The sequence below is a fragment of the Sinocyclocheilus anshuiensis genome, unplaced genomic scaffold, assembly GCF_001515605.1.
Source record: "Sinocyclocheilus anshuiensis isolate Anshui unplaced genomic scaffold, SAMN03320099.WGS_v1.1 scaffold808, whole genome shotgun sequence".
In the NCBI taxonomy this organism is placed as follows: domain Eukaryota; kingdom Metazoa; phylum Chordata; class Actinopteri; order Cypriniformes; family Cyprinidae; genus Sinocyclocheilus; species Sinocyclocheilus anshuiensis.
This window is the reverse complement of record NW_015555751.1, coordinates 212,974-238,749: the sequence shown is the minus strand read 5'-3', so window position 1 is coordinate 238,749 and position 25,776 is coordinate 212,974. Positions and strand designations below refer to the sequence as shown.

At 34.9% G+C, this 25,776-nt stretch overlaps 2 protein-coding genes across 9 annotated transcripts in view; both read left to right on the top strand.

The window, feature by feature from the left end:
* Positions 1-117: 117 nt before the first annotated feature.
* LOC107673734 (KAT8 regulatory NSL complex subunit 1-like protein) lies at positions 118-16,806 on the top strand. Its single transcript, XM_016467475.1, has 16 exons — positions 118-188; positions 439-1,474; positions 3,714-3,855; positions 4,766-4,939; positions 5,058-5,182; positions 5,752-5,920; positions 7,807-7,924; positions 8,604-8,741; positions 11,172-11,318; positions 11,401-11,522; positions 11,692-11,813; positions 15,201-15,264; positions 15,363-15,469; positions 15,558-15,699; positions 15,781-15,842; positions 16,687-16,806. The coding sequence occupies exons 2-16, from the start codon at positions 600-602 to the stop codon at positions 16,742-16,744; spliced, it is 2,565 nt and encodes an 854-aa protein (XP_016322961.1). The 5' UTR covers positions 118-188; positions 439-599; the 3' UTR covers positions 16,745-16,806.
* A 4,290-nt stretch (positions 16,807-21,096) lies between these two features.
* Positions 21,097-25,776, top strand: part of LOC107673740 (microtubule-associated protein 2-like) — a 123,026-nt gene continuing 118,346 nt past the window's right edge. For all 8 annotated transcript variants that reach the window (XM_016467497.1, XM_016467501.1, XM_016467500.1 and 5 more), the window contains exon 1: positions 21,097-21,138. The gene's annotated coding sequence lies outside the window, so the exon portion shown is untranslated. The remainder of the gene's footprint in view (positions 21,139-25,776) is intronic.

The window sequence follows — 25,776 nt, the reverse complement described above, 5'->3', positions numbered from 1 at the left end:
TCTCTCTCTCTCTCTCTCTCTCTCTCTCTCTCTCTCTCTCTTTCTCCGGTTGTGGCTGTTCTGCGGTGTGAAGGAAAATCGGACGGGATCAGTCAATATCTGCTGGATTATATTTATGGATCATTTATTGATGATAGTCTATTTCTGGACTGTGCGGTTTTTGTTGTTGAAATGAGCGGCTGTTAAAGGTGAGATGACGTTATTTTTCCAATTCTGCCGTTATTTTCATAACATTACGCGTATCGCGTGAGCGACAAATAGTTGTAGTCTATCCGTTTACAGATATCTTCAGTTGTTCATCAGGTTTCTAATATAATTAGACAGATCGTCTTAAATTACGATTGTTATTGATAAAGTTAGAGAATATCAAAAACATTATTCACTTTCTCACAGTCATATCGCTTGTATCCGTTATAATAGTCGGCGTCTCTTTAACAGATCTGTCGCTTAAGTCACAGTTTCAGGTGATGTTTAAGCCCTGGATCTGAGGTTATATCCATCAGTCCCAGGACGGGGATAGGGAATGAGTCCATCTTTTATCCAAACATCAGATCAAAAGTCATTAAATCCAGATTTCATCCTCTGCTTTGTGTGGAAATATGGACTGCAGCGGTGTTGCACTTGGTTTGGATGTGGATAATAGTTTTGGACAAATGATTTGGCAGAACCTCCCTTCCATGGTGCATCTGGATCTCCTGTCCTCTAAAGGTTCTCCTCAGCTCCCGGAGATGCTCCTATCGCCTTTGTTCCAGGATTCACATCCCAAAGCCTTTCTGCTGTCAAGCCCAGAGCCATTACTCACCCTTCTCTCCTTGAACAGAAACTCACCAGGTACTCCTGCTGGTGCTTCACAAATGCGTTTCATGCCCACACTTGAAGACAAAGGACAAGACGGGGTCGAGCCCAGTCACAACCTCACACCTCTGCGACATGGTTGTTCTACAAGAGATTGCCAAGCTGGCACCAAATCACTTTCACGCAGCAGGAAGAACAATGCTTTAAACCAAACACTGGTTAGAACTATGGAGGAACTGAAGGAAGGACTGATGATTCAGTCATTGTGGCATCTCTCCCAGCACATTTCATTGGCAAATCGAGCCAGTCATTTACAACAGAGGGTGCTGGCGATGCTTGGTGAACATGCTTCTAGGCACTATAGCCACCAACTGAATGGTTTGAAGAAGGAACTTCTTGAAGCACGCCATTCCCCCAAGATCCCCATGACACCAGAGTGTCTTTTTGAGACTTTTAATGGTGTAGAGATGCAGGAAGCAGAGCAGGCTCTTATAAGAAACCTCCAGTACCCTCAAGCACATGGGCAACCTCTGAAATCCAGAGATTTGCAGAATTTAGCACACAATGGTCAAGCTGTTCTGCATGGAGTGCTGGAGGCTCTGGACTCAGACGCCACCGGAAGCAGCTCAGATGAGGAGTGGGACCATGAAGATGCCAAAGGGACCTCAGTGGATTCACAGTGAGTATGATGTGATGTTGAATGGTCTTCTTAATTAATGTTGACCTTCTAATCAAGGTGAGTGTTGACACATGGGAAGAAATAGACCTTAATGTAAGACATTAACAGAATGGGTCAGCCAAAAATCTAAAGTAAACCTCAAGTTATTCTAAACCTCTATGCTTTTGTTTTTTTTGATAGAACACAATAGGGAAAATGTTGAACATCACACAGCTCTTTCTATACAATAGACAGTATGCAAGTCACAATGCTTGGAGGTTATAAACAAAACATAAGACTCAGTCTCTGCAGCTTCAAAATACAAAAAAACAACATTGGGTGAGATCTTGAAATAGGTGAATTAGTAGTTGCCAGGCAGTAAAGAACTTTTAATGACTGGCCGTGAGTCTTTGGCAGGAACAGGGGGAGCATAACAACAAGTTTGGGAAAACAAACAGCCCCATAGAAGATGGAAAGAGGAAGCATTTGGCTCTGGCAGTGTTGTATGTTTCTTTAGGATCTTTGCTCACATAACAGAGGCACTCTATTCAGTACACAGCTGTTGAGAAGTTGTCACCATATTTCTCTCCTATGTTGAAGATTTTTATCTAGTGTGTTCATGTGCAGCTGGCTTGTCCTCCGATCCTGATTCTGTGCAGCCACACTGAAGCAGACAGCTGCACTCTCCTTTCCCTGGGATGAGTAAATAAATAGAGATCAGGCCGCCCTTCACCAGCCCGTAGATCAGAGCTTTCATGTCCCTCTCTGTGATTTGTTCGCCCACTCTGCACTTATGCTGTAAGATCGCAGCATATGTGTAGATGCGAGAACATCTAGTCTCAAAATACACATCTTTGAAGGGGATAGGCTATCTTTCAGGAATTCCTAGTAAATGGGAATGATTTATTGGAGTGCTTTTTAGTAGAATCATTAAAATCCCTCATTCAATAGGAATGTTATTGAGAGACTTGTCAAGAAGGAAGGGACAAGGAGTCTGTAAAAATTTATATTTTTTAAAAAATAATTCTACATAAGCACAAAGCTAAGGGCTACAAAGGTTTTATGGGGTTCAGGAATTGAGGTGGGCAGGGGGAGCACATTTTGGGTGTGTGCTGAATTTTGCCCATACAGTATTAAGTGCTGTCACAAATGATATGGGTCAATGACGATAAGCTCATTTTTTGTCCTGTCTATCAAAACAAAATACATAAAAAATGGTGTTTATACATGCAATGACTTGAGTACTTGAGTGTGTATATATATATATATATATATATATATATAGGCTATATATATATATGAATATATACAGTATGAATATATTTTTTAGTTTTTAAATATATGTAGTTTTTTTATTTTAGTTATATTTACTTTAGTAGAATTTTTTTTTTCTTGGCAACTAGCTGAAATTAAATACATTTTTAGTTTTTTAAAAGTATATTTATATATTTTATTCTAAGTAACGAAAATGCTTTATGGTTTTAGTTTTAGTTAAATATAATAACCCTGAACTATGTTAAACTTTGTTCCATTACACTCAAGTTGCCTCAAATCAACAATTGTCATTGAAAATGAATAACTTCCGATTACTTTGTTGCTGCAAATTGCTGTAAAAGTGAACGCCCTTTAGTCTTGGTCGCAGCCAGCTGTGGTTGTTGGCTCTGCCTCTCGTCAGGCCATGACAAAATAGTTTCAGTGACTTTTCCATATGTCAATTACCATTTTTGCATCTCATCAGAGTTTCAAGCCATTGCTCTGGATTCTCTGGAGAAGCTGGATATGAGAACATTGCTATAAGGTTTTAAGTGAGTTATCTGGCTTTGCCCACAGAATTGCTTAGGGGGGCTTTTTGTGGACTGAGATTAGGATCTCAGCTAGTCGAGAGCAGCACCTTTGACGTCAGTACTCTCTTTCATTTCACAGATGTTCACGTTTTGAAGTGGTTAAGTTGTGGTCATTTAATTCTGAAAAAACCCAAAACTTTAGCAGAGCTTCAGTGTCTGCTTAGTTAGCTCTGAAATATATGCAATGCAATAAAGAGTTTATGCAGTGATATTATTTGGTCTGGACACCCTTGAGGCATTAAATAAAGATGTAAGGAAGCAACAAAGCCATCTGTGGTTAATGAGCAAGTAAAGAATCATACACCGGTTTTCCAAACACTTTACCATGATTGCTCCTGGAGGAATGTACTGTAAGTCACTTTGGATAAAATCTCAGCTAAATGACCTTTTCTGTCGCTGTCTTTGTGGGAGGGTAGTTGTCATGTCTGTGAGTGGAGATGGCTGAAAGACAGAGCTGAACTCTGCAGTCGCTGGACGTGGCTGCAGATGAGACTGTCTGATCTGGACTCTCAGATTCAGCAGCTTGGAAAACTCAGGCAGCAGATCCTCTCTAATAAGGTAAAGAAATAACACAGCATCTATAGATTAGGAGGGAAATTGGGCTGTGCTGTTGGCGCTGTTGGGCAAAATTCAGAATTTAAGAATTGTCTCTCTTTCAATTCATGTGAGAAAAAGAAATGACTGAATTGCAATTCAGTAACAGTCACACAACAGACAAATTTCTTTAGTCCAAACAGTCAAAATATAAATGCTGTTACAAAACATAAACAATGACATCATAAATTTTGACTTACTCTGTCTATATTCTTCACTAATATGTGGAATAATTTAAAAAAGTAAATATTTTAATTGTTGCATTAAGCTCATCAAGCTGATTACCACATTTTTGTTTTAGATTTATAAAAATACATATTGTCAATAAAATTTGTATCTATTAATTATATAATGTATTGAGTAACTTGGAGCAATCTAGGAAATGAAGTGTGCTTCTACCACAGTTACAAAATTAATTTATTAAATAAAATGCACTTCATAAAATATAGCACACTTAATTTCCCAGAATGCACTAATTACATTAAATTAATTAATTAAACAGATAATTTTGTGTTTTTGTTTTCTTGGCAAATAGCTGAAATAGGACATTTTTAGTTTTTTTTAAGTATGTTTATATGTTTTGTTTTATTAAACATTTTGAAATGTAGTTCATACTGAAAAATTCTAATAAAATGTATTATGATGAACCACATTTACACAGTTATATGAATTTCTTTGATGAATTTTAATTACATTTTAATTCTGCTTGAATTAAATTTATAATAAATCTATTTGTTGCTTCAATTCAGATTAAATTCAAATTGATTAATTAAACTGGAATTTTAAAAGCGTTCTCAGTTAAGTTCTTGGGTTTTCTTTAGATGCAAACAGTTTTCAATTTTTTAAATGTATGTGCCCCTAACATGTCCTCCAGGGTCATGTGATTTTGGCAGTGTCTCAGCCCCTGACGGACAGGCAGATTCAACACACCTTGTGGACAGAGACTATGGATCTTTCATTCACAGCCGGGAACATGCAAGATTTGCACTCTGATCTAGATATGGAACCCAGCAGCCCCACACGCCTTCTGAGGAACATTGAGAGACAGGTGAACGAAAGAAAACCACAGGCGGCAAGAACATAAATAAGACAAGATAAAATGTAATTTGTTAATTTAAAACTGATTGAATCGACCCTATTTAATTCATGTTTCTGTATGTGTTTAGAGTGCCCAGCTGACTCAGATTGTAAACAGCTTCATGCCATCTTTGTGTGCCTCTCCTTCCTCATCATCTATGATCAAAGGACCTTGCAATCGCTGGAGAGGTCAACAGAAAACAGCTTACAGTGGGTGCGAGGCAAACAAGCACCTACAAGCCTTACAAGCTCATCAACAGGCTAAAACGAACCTTAAATATCTCACAGGAATAGCAATTGTGATTAATTTACATAATTGTTATTGAAGCACTGGTTGCTAGATTTTTATTGCTCAAGAAAGGAGATTGTTAGAAGGATATTCACATTAGAGAAAAAAGTTTTGTCACTTTTTGACGCAGTATAGGTCATTTTACTTAGTCTTACGTAAACTCCAGAGACACCTGAGGGGAAGCAGTCTGTCTTGATTTCATCCATGCATTTCATATTCATTGCAGCACTGTAAAAGCGCCCTCATTCAGATTCATAATTGTGTAAATTTATGTAAATCTTATATGAATGTTAGGATGAATCATTCAGCCCAGTGGAAAACTGAAAAAGTGAGAAAGACACTGAGAAGAATTAGAAAGACGGAAGATGAAAAAGTCTGATTGGAGAAGAGAACCAGTGAAACTTGCTCTCTTTATTTGTCATATGATCAGATTTCTGAAGATTTTATCCCTACTTTTGCATCCAAGTAACACACACGGGTGTCTTTGTTCCCAGTGGACCACAGTGTTTACACAAGGCCAGGCAGAAGAGGAAGCGAACATGTCACAGAGGCCAGTACCTTCCTCAGGTGGACGTCACCTGTATGTCAGCCCGGACGCAACCCCTTCTGACCTATCACAAGCCTAGACTTTTCGTCATGGACCCACTGTCTCACAGAGAACAGGTTGGCATTTTTAAGCCAAAGTCTTAAAGTTAAAGTGTCTTAACTTTTGGGACTCTAATCAAATAATGAGTTGGCATGGCATAACATACAATCCTGTTGAAAGTCTGTAATGCTCACCAAGGCTGCATTTCTTTGCTTAAGTAACAGTAAAAACAGTAATTTTGTGGAATATTATTACAATTTTAAAAACTGTTTTCTCTGTTTAAAACAAAGTTTAAAAACTGTCATTTATTCCTGTGATGCAAAGTTGAATTTTCAGCAGCCATTAATTACCCCACTCTTCACATGATCCTTAAGAAATAATTTCTTATTATTATCAATGTTGACAACAGTTGTGCTGCTTAATATTTTTGTGGAAACAATTTTTTTTTTAGGATTTGTTGATGAATAGAAAGTAAAAAAAACAAACATTTAGCAAGCAAGTTGAATCAACTTAATACATCCTTGCTGAATAAAAGTATTAATTTCTTTCTTTAAAAATAAAAACATACTGACCCCAAGCTTTTTGAATGATAGTGTACATACTACAGTCTCACAGTGATTGCTGACATAACAGCATAATGCGCTTGAGTAAAAAAGGGAAAACACAGCTGTATGTGATAATGCCTGAACTAGTGGGACTTGTACTGCTGAGTGCTGTGTCCAACATTTACACTAAATGTGTGTGTGTATGTGTGTGTTTTCTCCCAACAGCCCCCAGTGGAGCTCAGAAAGAATAACTTAGCTTTTGTTCTGTCCTTTCCCTTGGGAACTGCTAACACACAGCGCTCAGGCCAGCTGCGCTTTCATAAATGACGATAATTTTATAATTGCTGTGTCCTCTATGAGCAGCCTGGGCCTGTAACTCAGATACTGTATACTTCAATCTGAACCTAGAAGCACCGGGATGAAGATACATTTGCCAAATGGAGTGTAATCAGAACAAATTGAAAAAACAACATTAAATAGTTTAAAGGAACATTTCAGCCGAAAATTAAAATTCTGTCATCATTTACATAAGATTTTTTTAACTGCTCTTGTCCATTCAGTGATATTAGCATATTGTAATCATAGGACAGCTAAGCTTGAAAAAAGACAAGAACATACAATAAAATGGTTTGTGCAATGTAACAGGACATTCCAAATTGTAATTGTATTGATTGGCTGACGAGATAAAATGAAGAACCATTTTAAATAAAATTAAATATTAATTAAATATTATAGTGATTATTTTACCAGTCTTCCTTCATTTACTGAAAAATGGCATGGAAAAAGTTATTATTTTTAACTACTTTAATTCAGTTTTATTTATTTGTTAGTTATTTAATTTTTTTACATTAATCACGTTGAATCTTATTGGCAAAAGCAGCTGTTTGTAGCCTAGCAAAATAAATCAAATATGTTTGGAACAACATAAGGGTGAGTAAATGATGACAGAATATTCTGAGTACAGAGTTAGTCTTTTTAATAAAGCAGTTATTTGTGTGTGTACCAGCCCTCTTCACATTGCACTATAACTCACACCACATTCTGAGTCTGTTTTCCAGCTGGTGCCTGCCTGGTTCACTTCCTTTAACCTCGTTTATGATTCTTATAGCTGTCTGATTTTGGCTGCCATGATTTTCCTTTTCATGCATTTCTTATGTCGTAATGGTTCCCCAGAGCACTGCGTGTTATAGATTTGGCCTTTATTAACTTAGTTGTTTACATCCACCTCTTTTTATTTGTTTTAACGCTCAGTTGGACAAATCAAGACTGGATTCTAGATGCAAATCAGGCCTTTAGCATCAGAAAGAGACATTTGTTTAGTAATTATGCTTTGCAAGATTTGTGTTCTTCCCATTTACCCATAACTTTTCAAAACCTCCCTGTTTTGGTTACATGCACTCTGTCTTTCTCGCCCACAGGTTCTGGAGTCTTCCCATTCTCTTTGTGATCCTGCATCTGTGTGCACAGATCCTTCATGTCTCCACAGAAAAGACCAAACAGACGGCAAAATGCATCCCGTTCTATCACTTTCCTCAGGTAGAGAGAGATGAATGCATTATGTTTAAAATCTGCCTTTTACCATCTTGGATGGATTTTTTTTTATCCTGTCGCAATACATTGTAGACTACCTTCTCGACAAGGATACATGTGATGCTCTTTTAAATGCCCTAAAAATGCTTCCTGTGTAGGCAGCTCACTACTGTAGGTTTTGGCTCATAGCTTATTTAAGCAGTAGAAGAGTGTTCATACTCTTGCTGAGGTAATTGGATGTTATGATCTTAATGGTTAATACTACAGCAATCCATTAATCGCTCATCCTTTTCACTACATTATGCTGTCATTTCAATTTGGTCTAAATAAATTGTCTCATATCAGAATCCATCAGCATGTCAAAATTGTGCCGTTCCTGCTGTCTTACTGATTGTATGTAGCAGCAGGAATTTGGAGTAGGAAGATCAAATTAGCTTTGGTTGTCATCAGTATAAAACTTCAGCATTCAGTTCATACTTTAATATGACATTCAGACATTTATTCAAATTGACAATATTTTGACATTTGGACAAGGTATTTTAATTGGTTCTTTATGTGCAAATGTTTCCATACTAAATAACCATAGCCTTATATCACCACAGTGAACTTTTGTTTTGCTGTTGTTTTTCTTTTGTTTGTGTTATACGTATAAGTGAGGTTTGTCTTTGTCTGCTCTATCCATCAGAAACTCCATTGTCCTTCCATCTGCAAAATTCTCTGTTTGAGGAAAGTTTGCTTCAGCGATCTCTCCTCCTGAAAACTGAGCGCACCAGTCCCCATCACTGTCTCAGCTCCAGAGGCAGAGTTTCCCGGTCTTTATTCCGTAAGTCATCTCATGGCATTTGTGTGTGTGTGGATGAATGAAGACATGTACTGTATGTAGGTGTGTATGCTTTGTATAAATGTGTTTGTATAAATCTGCTTCTTAGGCAGCATCCTAACTGAAATGGATCTACATGTGTCTACAAGTGTCTGATTTGGGAAGCTCTACATGGGCAGAAACACCATGTGTGAAACAAAGAAACTCAATTTTTTTTTCTCAGTAGTTTACTGTTAGCATTTTAATAAGCTAATAATGAGACACTTTTATAATAATACACATCAAATATAATTATCAGGTATTAGTCAAATTTCTATTAGATTTAAGTTTTCATTTATGAACTATTTCTTTATTATTTAAAAAATAGTTTTATTATAATTTATATAATTTATTCACTTAGTAAAGATAGTAAAGAATTTTACATTTTAAAAATCTATTTAATTAAATGCTGTTCTCTTGAACTTTCTATTTATCAGAGAATCCAGAAAAATGACTGTTTCCACTAAAATATTAAGCAGCACAACTGATTTCTGCATTGATGATAATAATAAAAAATGTTTTTTTTATTAATGTTTTTTTTTTCAACAAATCAGCATATTAGAATGATTTGTGAAGGGTCATGTGACATTGAAGACTGGAGTAATGGCTGCTGAAAATTCAGCTTTGTCATAACAGGAAAAAATGACATTATAAAATATTGAAATGGAAAACAGTTATTTTAAATTGTAATAATATTTCACATTATTACTGTTTTTGCTGTATTTTTGCAAAGAAATGCAGCCTTGGTGAGTATAAGAGATTTCTTTAAAAACATTAAAAAAATTTACTGACTCCAGACTTTTTGAGCTTAAAGGGTTAGTTCACCCAAAAATAAGTCATATACACCTAGGATGCATCGGGTGTGAGTAAAACACAGCCTCGTTTTTATTTTTGGGTGAACTAACCCTTTAACCTATTTGAGATGATCCTAATTGATTTCAATCACAATCAGTATGTTTGTCCAAAATCATTTAGGCACTACTGTCCTCAGTATTTTTTAAATACACAGTGATGTCCATGTTCAGTGCAGAGCTGCTGTACAGTTTTAATGCAGTGCTGGGGTTGAAGTGAGCTTCCCTGGCACTGGACTCTGACTCATCCGCCCCAATCATTAATGGTCTGGCACTCTTCTCTGCTCTGCTGGTTATTGTTTGACTAGGGGGGCTAATGATCCTGAAGCAGCAATGCTATTCTTAACAGAGAGAGATTGCCAGGGCGAGTGAGTGATTGCAGTGGAATGGAAGTGTGGTACGCGTTTCTAAAGCAAAAACACACCTCGTGCTGTTTAGTTGATTTTCTGTCAGTGCTTTGGAGCACCCCTGGAGTCAGTGAACGAACTACAAAACAATAACTACAAAAGCACTGAATGGAAAATGAATATGCCAGGAATATTTTCTTCGCAATCACCTCATGGTCCCTCTATTCCTTTTTTCAATACATCACCTGGATGTGTATGATCTTTTAATGTCAGTTCTTCTAGAGTCCAGTGTGTGGGAAGGTGTAAGGTGTGTGTGTAGGCTGCTGGGTGGGTTTAGTCATAGTCTTGTGGTGTATTGTCTGTGTTTATCTCTGTGGCTCAGGCGGTCTATCCACAGTCCTCCAGCTTCCAGACCATGAGTGGAGATCAACACAGACTCACGAATCACATAACTCACAAATCCAGCCTGAAGGCACTGCAGTGCATACACCTACACACACTCAACCACACACGCCAGTGACCTGTCAGTGGGGTCATATTATTTATAGCCAAAATATTTTGTAGCCATGACCTCCTCTTTTTATATACATATATATATATATATATATATATATTGTTAATACGATCTCAAATAACCTTTGATACTTTTTAGCTCCTGTGTGTTGATGAGTCCACGTACACCAACCCCCAAAAATAAATAATAAAATATATTTTTAAAATTAAATGAAGCCAAAAATATGAGGATCATAAAGTTTTTTTTTGCATTATTTATATAATTTCATAGTTGTACTTAAAATAAATATATTATCAACGGTGATTCTCAGTAGATGCACATGACTAGTTTATATTTAATTCATTCAGAAAAATTGAAGGCAGTATGAAAAATACTTTAAATAATTATTTTAATATATCTTTTTTTGCATTATACTAATAGAATGTAATTCTTATACATTATGTAAATTGTAATAGAAATGTTACAATGTGAAACAATTACGAATGGCCATAAAAAGGCTTAATTTTCTTTATGCTAAATACAATATTTCTTACTTCTTTCAGTTGATTTTTGGATGAAATGACTTGGATGTGTTGACATGTTTTGTGAAACTCCATGTGCATCCATACTTATGAATATTTGTTTTGTTCTTATGAATATGCCTGTTCTGATAAGTAGAGTGTTCTATAATTAATGATTACAGATTGCAGTCATCAGCCAAAAAATGGGAGGCATTTGAAGAGGCACAGAAGGGAGAGCACTCATATACGATGGGCACGTACCCGAGACCACCAGAGTCCAGATTACAGGGAGGGCAAGAGGAGGCGGCGCTGCTCTGAGAGGCCAATGGGTACTTCATGTGTTTAATTGCCCTTGGTGTTTCACTTATATTCACCAAAGATGTTTAAGGTAGTAATACTGCTTTGTTCTAGACATCTCCAGTATTACACCCAAGTCTGATCTGGTCTCCCAGAGTGATGACACTCAGGTGGAGGAATCTTCAGAAGATGTGACTGTCTCTTACTGTACACCCACACAACAGAGAAACTCACAGGTCTGCCCTTTGGCCAAATCTGTTGATAAATACTGTATATTTCAGTTTGAGCTAATCCAAACAGAGATAAATGTTTCTTACCTTGAAGGGAATGTTTGTCTAGTTGAATGTTAATATTTTGAGAAAGATAATCATATACTGTCCTTTTTTTTTTTTTTTTTTACTGTAGTTCCCATTGCGCAGGAGAAATTGTGAGAGTATTTTCAGCATTGATGACATTGTCGTTCCTAGGTCTCTGTTTTCATCAGTGAAAGTGGAAAGACTTAACTATAAGAACATTTTGACACCCAGGTATTGATTGTTTTCACACTGCATCAATGACATCAGGGAGACATTAGTACCTGTTTATATTGCAGTAGATCTACACTACTGTTCAAAAGTTTGGGGTCGGTACTTAAATAGGAGAACTGTTTCCTCTTTGTCATAAATCATGATAAACCCATAATGAACATGCTGTGCCCCTTTATATAACTCCAAATGCAGGGATTCAGCTTATGATCACTTTTCTTAGCGTAATTTATCTTCCACTGCCTTCAAATTAGTTGTCTTCTTCATTTCTTCTTCCCTTTCCTTGTCTTCCTTTTCTTTGTCTTTCCACTAAGTCAGTAATTTTTTGTATTTTGTATTTTTTTCACCTTATAAAAAAGTTTGTGGTTAGTAAGATTTTTAATGTATTTTAAAAAGTTTCCTATGCTCATCAAGGCTACATTTATTTGGTAAAAAATACAGTAATATTGTAAAATGTTATTACAATTAATTTGTTCTAATTTAATATATTTTACTATTTATTCCTGTGATGGCAAAGCTGAATCTTTCAGAAATCATTCTAATAAGCTGATTTGGGGCAAAAGAAACATTTCTAACTATTATCCATGTTGGAAACAGTTGTGCTGCTTAATTTTTTTGATACTTTTTTTTTCAGGATTCTTCAATGAATAGAAAGTTCAAAAGAACAGCATTTATTTGGAATAGAAATCTTTTGTAAATTATAAATATCTTTACTGTCACTTTCAATCAATTGAATGCATCCTTGCTGAATAAAACTATTAATTTCTTTAAATAAAATTTCTGACCCGAAACTTTTGAATGATAGTGTATCTGAGTGCCAATATGATGTTAGTTTTACTGTTTTGAGTGTTTTGTTTTCGTTTTTTTTGTATATATATAATTAGAATTGTCATTAAGTCATCTTTTGGTTATTTTAGTTAATCATATTCTGTCCTTTTTTTTTTTTTTTTTTACTGTAGTTCCCATCGCGCAGGAGAAATTGTGAGAGTATTTTCAGCATTGATGACATTGTCGTTCCTAGGTCTCTGTTTTCATCAGTGAAAGTGGAAAGACTTAACTATAAGAACATTTTGACACCCAGGTATTGATTGTTTTCACACTGCATCAATGACATCAGGGAGACATTAGTACCTGTTTATATTGCAGTAGATCTACACTACTGTTCAAAAGTTTGGGGTCGGTACTTAAATAGGAGAACTGTTTCCTCTTTGTCATAAATCATGATAAACCCATAATGAACATGCTGTGCCCCTTTATATAACTCCAAATGCAGGGATTCAGCTTATGATCACTTTTCTTAGCGTAATTTATCTTCCACTGCCTTCAAATTAGTTGTCTTCTTCATTTCTTCTTCCCTTTCCTTGTCTTCCTTTTCTTTGTCTTTCCACTAAGTCAGTAATTTTTTGTATTTTGTATTTTTTTCACCTTATAAAAAAGTTTGTGGTTAGTAAGATTTTTAATGTATTTTAAAAAGTTTCCTATGCTCATCAAGGCTACATTTATTTGGTAAAAAATACAGTAATATTGTAAAATGTTATTACAATTAATTTGTTCTAATTTAATATATTTTACTATTTATTCCTGTGATGGCAAAGCTGAATCTTTCAGAAATCATTCTAATAAGCTGATTTGGGGCAAAAGAAACATTTCTAACTATTATCCATGTTGGAAACAGTTGTGCTGCTTAATTTTTTTGATACTTTTTTTTTCAGGATTCTTCAATGAATAGAAAGTTCAAAAGAACAGCATTTATTTGGAATAGAAATCTTTTGTAAATTATAAATATCTTTACTGTCACTTTCAATCAATTGAATGCATCCTTGCTGAATAAAACTATTAATTTCTTTAAATAAAATTTCTGACCCGAAACTTTTGAATGATAGTGTATCTGAGTGCCAATATGATGTTAGTTTTACTGTTTTGAGTGTTTTGTTTTCGTTTTTTTTGTATATATATAATTAGAATTGTCATTAAGTCATCTTTTGGTTATTTTAGTTAAAAAAATAATTTTTCCTTGTTTTTTTTTTTTTTTTACTGTAGTTCCCATCGCGCAGGAGAAATTGTGAGAGTATTTTCAGCATTGATGACATTGTCGTTCCTAGGTCTCTGTTTTCATCAGTGAAAGTGGAAAGACTTAACTATAAGAACATTTTGACACCCAGGTATTGATTGTTTTCACACTGCATCAATGACATCAGGGAGACATTAGTACCTGTTTATATTGCAGTAGATCTACACTACTGTTCAAAAGTTTGGGGTCGGTACTTAAATAGGAGAACTGTTTCCTCTTTGTCATAAATCATGATAAACCCATAATGAACATGCTGTGCCCCTTTATATAACTCCAAATGCAGGGATTCAGCTTATGATCACTTTTCTTAGCGTAATTTATCTTCCACTGCCTTCAAATTAGTTGTCTTCTTCATTTCTTCTTCCCTTTCCTTGTCTTCCTTTTCTTTGTCTTTCCACTAAGTCAGTAATTTTTTGTATTTTGTATTTTTTTCACCTTATAAAAAAGTTTGTGGTTAGTAAGATTTTTAATGTATTTTAAAAAGTTTCCTATGCTCATCAAGGCTACATTTATTTGGTAAAAAATACAGTAATATTGTAAAATGTTATTACAATTAATTTGTTCTAATTTAATATATTTTACTATTTATTCCTGTGATGGCAAAGCTGAATCTTTCAGAAATCATTCTAATAAGCTGATTTGGGGCAAAAGAAACATTTCTAACTATTATCCATGTTGGAAACAGTTGTGCTGCTTAATTTTTTTGATACTTTTTTTTTCAGGATTCTTCAATGAATAGAAAGTTCAAAAGAACAGCATTTATTTGGAATAGAAATCTTTTGTAAATTATAAATATCTTTACTGTCACTTTCAATCAATTGAATGCATCCTTGCTGAATAAAACTATTAATTTCTTTAAATAAAATTTCTGACCCGAAACTTTTGAATGATAGTGTATCTGAGTGCCAATATGATGTTAGTTTTACTGTTTTGAGTGTTTTGTTTTCGTTTTTTTTGTATATATATAATTAGAATTGTCATTAAGTCATCTTTTGGTTATTTTAGTTAAAAAAATAATAAAATACATTTAATTTGTAAACGATTTAATTCACTGGATTATCTAAAACTAGGCATTTCTAAACAGCTTTATATTTAAACCATTTTTGTATTGAATTGCCAGAGAAAAATAACTATATAATGACATATATCAATACTGTGATGTAAGCTTTTGCTTCTACCGCCCACCCATAGAGTGCTTGATAGATTGTCAGTGAGTCACTTTCAGTAACTTTGCTGATGCATAAAGATGTGGATGAATTAATGTTTGAATTTCAGTTTTTTTCCCCTTTCCTGTATTCCATTGTCTTTACTCCCATCAGTTGGCGAAAGGTGGATATTTTGCCTTTATCGAAAAGAGAGGAGGATGAGCAAGAGGAAGGGATGGTTGGTTTGCTTTGTTATAAACTCTCTGTAGGCCATAAAAAATGGTGAATGTCAGCAGTTGCAGGGTGTTGTGGAGTGATGGGCTTTATCTTTCTCAGTCAGAAGCAATAGAAGATGAAGATTTCTTACAGAGGCACCAGAGTGATGAGCGTAGAGAGAAACTACGCTGGTCCTACTGGGATCAGGACAGAAGACACAGGATCAGGTCTGTGTGTATTTTGGTTTATTGTAAAGCTATATTATTGCACATATATTCTCCAGTACAAATTTTCTGAATTTTTTTCTCTCCACAGGTCATCCAGGAAAATCTGCTTTTCTGTATCTGTGAGAGAGCATCCTGCTCACTGCCACCCACCTGTACATTCTCCTGTTCCCTTCACCTGGACCTTCAGTACTTCTGAAGATTCATCAGAAGCCAGCGTGGATGAAAAAGAGGTAAAACCTTCTTAGTAGTGAAAAATTAAATTAAATAATTAAATGATCAAGCTTGTATTCATTTGTTTCTCTCTTATGTAGCCAACGCAACCATGGAGGAGACGTACGTTCCCCCTGACTGGTGAAGATGAGGAAGCCTTGAAGTGTGATCAAGATAAGAGTGTTCTTTAATTGTACGTCCTTATTTCCATTCCTTGTGTCTTAAATCCTTGCTTTTATGAGGAAAGGATGTGAGATTGAGAGGTGAGAAAGGCTCAAAGTAAGATGTATATGTCTAATGGAATTTGCTTCCTCATCAAGCATGTCAAATCAGAGTCATATTGCTTCACTACCTTTATCTTATTGGAGCTTGATTCATCTGGATATTTCTAATAAATCTTAATAAAGCTAGATAACTCCCTCTAGTCTATAAAGTGCCATAACTCCCTCTATTGGACACACTAGGAATAACACATGCACATACTACAGTCACATATTGCACATATTCAGCAAGCGGGGCCATCCTTATCTGACGTGTGGCCCGGTCGGCGAGGTAGGGAGCGGGGCCCCACTCAGTCTGGGGGTGGGGGGTTCCTGGTCCCCCTTTGTCCGGCCGCACCAGTTGCACCCCCCCTAAAGATGGCCCTGATATATGAATGCATCCTCCAGCAAGGATGCATTCATATAAATTGACAAATAAATTGACCTCAGTTATTTTAAATGCTTCCTTGGTGAGCATAAGAGCCTTTTTTCAAAAACATTGAAAAGTCATATCCACCCGAAACCTTTGAATGATAATGTAAATCATTTCAGATTGGAATCACATTTAGAATCAGAGTCAGTTTTTGGATTTTTTAGAGGAGTTGATAACTAAAATGTACAATTACTACAGTTAAAGTTAAGAGAGGAATTGGAACTGAGATTACATTGTGTTAAAATGTAGTGGAGATAAATAAATGTTTTTCTTGCTTGTCATTGGTTTGACTGATTATACTGTGCTGATTACAGACTTCCAGAGCACAAAAGCACAACATCTGGGGCGGACCAGGAAGTGATGTCATACTGAGGCAGAATCTCAGCCATCATGGTTCTTCTCTGTTGCAAAAATCACTCTTTCAGCATTTTAAGAGTTATGACACAATGTTGTAACCAGATATTTTTCTCAACATTTCCTCAGTCTCATGGAGTTTTTTATTTTTTTTAAAGATTTTATTATAAATTATTGTAAGATTTTTAACAGTTCTTACTGTATCATTCTGTCTTTTCCACAGTGTAAATTATTAAATATCTTAAGCCAGCTCCTTAAAAGTATCAACTTTAAGGCATTACATTATTTACCTATTTTATGTTATTTATTTTAACATAAGTGTGTTGGTTTTCAAATGATTTATGATTTTCCTATAAATCTCATCTTTAACTACAATTTATCCAGTACTGTGGGAAAAGCACTGTGTTGGAAAGGTGTGTAAAATTACATCATACTGCATTAAATTGATTTATACCGCACTTAGAAGTTAAAAGTCTTCCTTTATCACATTTTATGTAGCCTACACACTGGAGTCCTTGTTATTTGAGGACCATTTCAGATTAAATACAACTCAGTGTCCATGGAGAGAAAAAATAAATTTCTCATCTTGAAAGTTGTCTACCATTTTGGGGGAAAATATACAGCATATATAAATTGCGATTTAAATGAACTGATACCGAACCCAGATCGTTCCTTTAACAGGCACAAGTACATGGATGCAATACTTATATCAACCACAAAGGGGCACTAATGCGCTCCATCTGCTCCTGAAAATTGCATTCGCAAGAAAACAGACTGTTAGTGGCAAAGTGGACAAAACAGGAAACTACTTGTAAACACTGTAAACTACTTGACGATTCTTCCCAGTCTGTATGTCAAGCTTTGACAGCTCAATTACCTATTACCTTCCAACAACCTATTGCATTGCATTGTGTGTGTGTGTGTGTGTAGTCTTTGATCTCTTTCAGCAGTAAGCTGATTAGGCCATCTCACAAGCAGCCCACACACACTGGGGAAAGGCTAATTGGCTATAAGTAGAGGTCAAGGTTACTGGCTGTCCACAGATAGGGAAGATATTATCTCTCACTTGCTTTCCTTCTTCTAGCTCAATGACTTTTTCACCCTGGTACCGCACTTCTTAAAAGTCTGAACACTCGTCACAACATTAGCTTAAAGTCATTTTGAGCTGCCTTTTTAACAAGCATCCTAATCAAGAAGGATCTGATAAGGATAAAACATTTTATTGAGCATTTTTTTTCTATTTGATTTTTTGAAAATAGAATTGTTTTATCAAATCCTTTTCAGTATTTACTACATTGCCTCGTCCACCATCTTGTATTTATTTGATCACTGGTCGCTGCAGGACATTTGTGACCCTGGACCACAAAACCAGCCTTAAGTCGCTGGGGTATGTTTGTAGCAATAGCCAAAAATACATTGTATGGGTCAAAATTATAGATTTTTCTTTTATGCCAAAAATCATTAGGATATTAAGTAAAGATCATGTTCCATGAAGATATTTTGTAAATTACCTACTGTAAATATACCAAAACGTAGTTTTTGATTAGTAATATGCATTGCTAAGAACTTCATCTGGACAACTTTAAAGGCGATTTTCTCAATATTTAGATTTTTTTGCACCTTCAGATTCCAGATTTTCAAATAGTTGTATCTCGACCAAATATTGCCCTATCCTAACAAACCATACATCAATGAAAGCTTATTTATTCAGCTGTATGATTATGTATAAATCTCAGTTTTCGAAAAATTGACCTTTATGACTGGTTTTGTGGTCCAGGGTCACATTTGAGGATTCCCTACGCCACATTAGATATATATGCCCTTAGATTTAGACAAAAACAAGATATTTTGGAACAGACTATGATGCCTTAAAATGCTGGCAGACAGTTCACTAGGTTTTGGAACATTATCAGAAATCTCGCTCTCACTAGAGCTGTCAGAACTGTGTTTTGCTGCAGAGTGAGTGAATAGAGCCGGTGTGTGTGACGCATAGCCACTGTATTGATCTACACTGTGTTCTGAGAGCTCGATAGGCCTCTCTTTCTTTCCTATTCTCTTTTGTTGTGAACTCTGAGAATGGAGATCTTCATTTATAACTCCAGTGAGAGGCTCAATGATTTACTTCTGCCAGCAGGGGGAGTTTTACAGGGACTTTGGTGCTGTGTGCTGATATGCACTGCAGATGTATCACTTTGTGTGGTGAAATTAAATGAGAAACAATTTGTAACAAAGTATTCATAGACCCTACTAGTGTTGTTAAAACTAAACAAAATCTGCTGAAATAAAATACAATATACGTATTAGACAAAAAGCATTAACTTAAAAAAACTTAGCAATTGCTAATATTGCTAATACAAAAAATGAGAAATGTTGCCCTGGCAGCTAACTGAATAACATTGAAGTACTAAAATTACTAAAACTAAAACTGAACTAAAAATAAATTAAAGCTAAACAGAACAATTTTAAATGCAAAAACAATAAAAAACTATTAAAACTGAAAATATATATTCACAGACCCTACTAGTGTTGTTAAAACTAAACCAAAACTATTAAAAATAATGCTGAAATAAAATACAATGTTAGACAAAAAGCATAAACTTAAAAAACAGAGAAAAAAATTAGCAATGTTGCTTTGACAAATAATTAAAATAAAATAACGTTTATTAGTCAATTTAAACAAACGGATTAAAAGTAGCTTAAAATAAAAAATACAATATACATATTGGACAAAAAAACCCTGAAAAATGTTGAAGTACTAAAATCACTAAGGCTAAGACTGAAATAAAAATAAATTAACAGAAAATAGAAATATTTTAAAAACCAAAAATATAAAAACATCAAAAACTGAAAATATAAAATCTAATTCAAAATATTAATAAATATGAATATGATACTATTATATTAATATTATAGTATATAAATAATAATAAATGAACACTGGACTGGGCAATGGTAGTGACTGAAGTGATGAAGTGTTCAATTCTCCTGAGAGATTTCTGTTTGCACACTGATCTGTCAGAATCAGTTGATATATTCAGACTGCAGTCCTGACAGAGATGACAGAAATGATACACTAACTCTCCTCAATCAAATACTAATGCACGCCCAAGTCTCACACCTATTTGCCTGTCTTGGACGCAGGACTGTCTCCATAGTGATAAGGGCTCTTGATGCGCACTGGGCCTTCATACAGCTTTTCTAATTTAGGAAGTGGAGAGGATGGAAGAGCTTTCTTTGAGTGTCTCACTCACTTTGCTTCCACTATATTTTTGTCTCTATGACAACATGACTCAAACAATATCTTTTTAATTTAGCTTTGTAACACTGGCAAGCTTCTGAGGTTTGAAGGGCGGCGTCTGTTTAATAAGCTGGAAAAGAAAACCCCTTGTGAATATCAACTAAAACGTACATTGGTGTAAACATGTCAGTCGTTTTAACTGGCCTCTTGAGGTTCATTCATAATTTATAGGCCTCTTATTTCCGCCCAGAGATGAATGTGGTTATGCTAAGTGTGAGATTCTGTTGCCTAACATTTGAGACATGTAGTTAAGTGAGGGTGTGTTACATGCTCCTAAACCTACCAAGGGTTTGCCGTTATGTCCAATTTAAGGTCACACATTTAGTACTTAAAGGGATACTTCACCACGCCAAAAAATTACAATTGTTATATTTTATATATATTATATTCACTACATATATATATATACACACTACCATTTAAAAGTGAGGAGGAGGTAAAACAAAATCTGCATTTTTTTTTTATAAAAACACAGCATTTTATTTTACTAAATAAAATCCTTCAGAAATCATTCTGATATGCTGATTTGGGGCTCAAGAAACATTTCATGTTTAATATTTTTGTGAAAACCGTGATACACTGGTTTTCAGGAACCTTGATTAATTTTTGTAACATTATAGATGTCATTACTGTCACTTTTGTTAAATGTAATGCATCCTTGCTGAATAAAAGTATCAATTTCTTTAAAAAATCTTACATAATTATATACGTTTTAAATTTTCATTATTGCACATTCAAACATAATTGTTATTGAAGTTAAAGAATATATATGTAGTAAGCATGTGTACTATATCATTTTACTTAATTATATAATGATGATTTATAATATTACTTAATTATATAATGATATTTTTTGAAGAATGTTATTAATAACACCTAATTTAGCGTTGTTATTTTGCCTCGATAAATTTTATATCGTTTTTCTCTGGATGTCCATATGTAACACCACACTGCAGCAGTTACGTTGGCACGTCCACACTGTGATTTACGGTAATTATTCAGTAGTGGGCGGGATTACGCGGCAGTGGGCGGGATCTAGTGTGGGTGGTTCTTCACCACCGGCTTTCACTGCACTCCGTGAGGAAGCCTGCAGCGGACGCAAGACGCCGAACAGGTAAAGCACTATATTTCATTATTTACAGAAAGCCATAATAAAGAGTTTAAACGGTCAGCATGATTTGCATATGTATATTTGCATATTCTCTGAGGTTTTCTGACACGTTGCTATTTCAATTCCTCTAATCCGTGTTTTTGAAGATGGTAATGGGACAGATAATCCTTATTGCTTGAGAAAGGACGCATTGTTCCATTCACTGCAATGGTGCTGATAGAGACTGCTTCAGATTGCTAGAATATATATAACAGTCCTTATTCCCTTTAGATACATTGCTTAACTTTTGAGAATGTGGGCCAGCTTCATTTGATTTTCACAGGAGTACTGAAATTCTTTATTTTTATCTATTTAAAAATGCTTCTTTGTCCTGAAATCCCTTGATTTTGATGTTATCGTCTTTGTCTTTAAGGGAGTGTATTATTAGTAAAACTAATCTGATCTGCATATGAAAAGGAGGAGACCTGGTCAAAGACATGATTTGGTTTTGTCGCAGGAGAGATTTTGCAGTCCAGCAGAGATGGTGCTGAAACAACAGCTACCCAGTTTTAAGCACCGCTGAGTTATTCTGCTCCTAAACATCCTCTTATTTTTACCAGTGCTGATTTTGATGTCCTATTGTTTTACGTTTATGTCTTTGCTGAAATGTAGATCTATGGTAGCTGTTTGTGATTACCTTTGATCAGTGCGTTTTCCCCATCTTTAAACACCTGCCATCAAAGGTTATGCTGAAAAAGATCAGAATCAGTTTGTGCTTTGCACACCATTGCCTTGAGACTATATAAAAAAACTCCATCAGTGATGACGATGCTGTTTCTGATAAGACATGATGCATTCCTGCATTGGCAGTCTGCCGGCTCACGCTTATTCATGAAAACAGAGCTGTGAGGTTTAATGCAGTGCCCTGCACTGGATGACTGATATCTGCGCAGTCCTTGTGTCCCTATATGTGTGAGACATATCTTAGAAAGTCCATTGGCATTCAAGTGTTAGCATGTCGCCACGCCACTGGTCAGACACTTTGACCATCTGTTAGTAGACTGCTCTCTTCGTCAAATAGAACAGATGTTCAAAAGGAGACAAAAAGTTGGACCCTTGCATACACACACACACACACACACACACACACACACACACACACACACACACACACACACACATATATCCTGGTGGGGAATTTCCATTGACTACTGTTGCTTTATACTTTCATTCTATTAAACATAACCCTCACACAAACCTTTATGCATTTTTGAGATTTCATTAAGTTGCTATTTAGTCTATGTTTAACAAGTAATTTCTTTCTAAGGACTCTTTTTGGTTCCCATAATGTAAGTAATTTTCAGGTTTTCTTAATTTATGCAAAACAGGACCCACACACACAATTGAATTAAAAAAAATTGAAAACAGCAAATATCTTAGCTATATTCTATAACAGTAACTCCCACCCAATAATACGTGTACTGCAGTTCACCCAAAAATGAAAGTCATTATTTGCTCTCTCTTGTGTCGTTCTAATCTTGTATGACTCTTTTTTTCTGTGGAGCGCAAATTTGGATATTTTGGTTATATATTTGGTTATATATCCTAATGTTGTTTGGAACATTTTTCAAATAACGTTTTTGTTTTGCCAAAGAAAGACGACATGAGAGTTGGTAAATTATTATGATAATTGAAAATCATTTTTTAGTGAACTATGCCTTTAAGCAGGTTTTAGGGGGTCTTTATTTTGGTTTATTAAACCTGTAAAAACAGGAAAATGAATCAATTAAAATAATAGTGTTATTATTATTATAATGAATAATTGTTAACAGTAATTATTATTAAGCATGGCACTAGAAATGCCAAGGTCATAGGTTAAATTCTCGGGGAATGCAAGGACTGACAAAATATGTTCCTTGAATGCAGTAAAATTATTTTTTGGATAAAATCATCTGCATGTGATTTATGTGCATGTGTTTACCTCATGACTTTTGTAGTTACTTTTTAAAGGAATTTGTGTGAATGCCATTGTAGTAGAATATAAAGTAATTTTCACCCACAATATTGATTTTTTAATTTAAAATATTAAACATAATACAACATTATATCCAGTGTTATATCAAGTGAGAGTTAAAGAACACATTTCTTGTTGATGAAGTCGTCCTCGAGCTGTACTGTAGGGGTGCATTGAGCATGCAAAACAAGTTGTGTACTGTGCAAACAAAGGGATCCCAATTACATTATTACAACCTTTGTGCAAACAATTGCTTCGCCTCCACTTCAGTGAGTGTTATGATTACATTAACATTTTAAAGAGAATGGTCTTTGTCCTTGTCTGGCCGTTTTCTGCTTATCCGGGCTCAAAGAGCACCTTTGTATGACAGCCTGTCGTAGTGGAGTGGTTGTTGTGCCCTGGTTTTACCTGTTGTGTGAACATGGCAAAGGGCTGGATATTGGAGCACTACTTGGTTTCAAACGGTTATTGTAAGTGAATTATGTAAAAAAGCACTAGCTGTGTTATTCAGTAGAGAGAATGAGTCATATACTTGGCCTGATTAGATCTGCATGGTATGATGTTGTGATCATTGATATCCATTGGCCGTGAAAGCTCTGAAGACGCAGGTATGCATAACGCATTTCTAATGAAATGGTAGCGAGGCACTAATCCCAGCCACCTTCTCAGCACCTCATGCTCGCTGGATCAATGAGGATGTAGGGTCTAGAACACTCCCTGAGTCACGCTCCGCTCAGGTCCTGACATGATGAGTCCTCGGGGAGCCTTTCACGACTGTGTCTCGAAGCTACTATTGAACCATTCAAAAATGTTATATTGGGAAAAAAAGTGGGAAACAGTTCATATATAAACAGCCTTACCAATAGAATAGTGCAACGCTGCCCGTCCAATTTTTCAGTGGCTTTGTTTCCAGAAGTATTTTTGCATTTACATTCATTATTTCTTTTGCATTTAATAGTCTTCGTTAAAGGGGTCATATGATGCGATTTCAATTTTTCCTTTCTCTTTGAAGTGTTACAAGCTCTTGGTGCATAAAACACACACACACACACACACACACACACACACACACACACACACACAAGCGTATGCACAAACCGCTGCTGAGGCAAAATCAGGTTGAATTCTTTTTGGCTTTTTTGAGATGATTGCATTTTGTGATTACCCAGTTAACAGCCTTGTCATTGGATACAAACTTTTATGAATTTAGAGTAAATATTCTGTTAAAATGTTTAATTTCAGGACATATATATTTGTATGTCAGTTGCTTTAATTAACCTCTATTGGCCACTATACTTGCTATTCTGTAGTATTGGCTTTGCACTGGCAGCAGAATCTGGCATGTGGTTTTTAACTTGCATTAGCACAGCTTGAAGTTAGTGAAATCATGGGGATTTTGGTTAATTTGCCTTGATTGCTTGCTGCAAATAAGATTAAAATCAAAGCTCTTTCTACTATACTATTTGAAGTAAGGGAAATGTATTGAATGTTATTTGGCGTTTTGTATAATACATGGCTTTCCCAGGTTTAACAAAGGCATTGTGTCTTTGACAGGTTTGACCTTTGGTACCAGATTAATTTACATGAATTTCGAGCAGGTACAGTCGGTGTGTGAGAGCAGGAAGTTCATTCGGCTTGTGTAAATGAGCATGAGTATGTTCGGAGGGTAGCAATCGGCTCTTACTGGAGAAATGATCATGGAAAGTGAGCTGCAGTGCTGTGGACCCCAAAACAATGATCTCACTGTTTTCCCCGTGGACTCCCTAAAAGCAGGTCACCTCTACACCCAATATACTGTAAGTATCTAACACTAGATAATGCACATTCCACAAATGTAGAATGAGTGTTGCCTCTGCCTACATGTTTGACATTTTTTCCATTATAAGGGATTGAATTGCACAGGAATAGGTTTAAAATTGTTTGAATTTCATTTGTATTAATCACTCAGCTGTACACGTTCAGATAATACTACGACTAATAATAATAACAACAACAACAACAATACATATTGTTATTTTAACAATGATTTTGCACATAACATATATATCAGCTCAAATTGTTTGACTAATAAAAATGTATAATTCCAGTTACATTTAAATAAATGCATTGAAATTTTATTCATTTTTATTATAAGTTATTTATTTATTTATAAATTATTATATGTATAGAATATATTATTTATATTGATATTATACAGGTTATATTATTATTATTATTTTAACAATCATTCAGCATCTAGTATATCAGCTCAAATTGCTTGACTAATAGAAAAGTATATAATTAACAGTTATAATTAATGCATTTAAATAATTATATTTATTTTTTTATTTATACATTATTATTTGGACAGAATATATTATTGATATTAATAAAACACATTATTATTACTATTCATTTATAATCATATGATTTATTGTCATATCATGATGTTCATTCATCACCTATGGCATATTGACTAATAAGAAATATATGATTAACAGTGAGATTTCAAAGCATTTAAGGTGTATTTATTATATTTCTTTAATGTATTTATTCATTATTATCTGAATAGAATATATTATTTATATTAATAAAACATAATTCTAATATGATTATTTGATATTTACATGAATAATAATAATAATAATAATAATTATATACATTATATT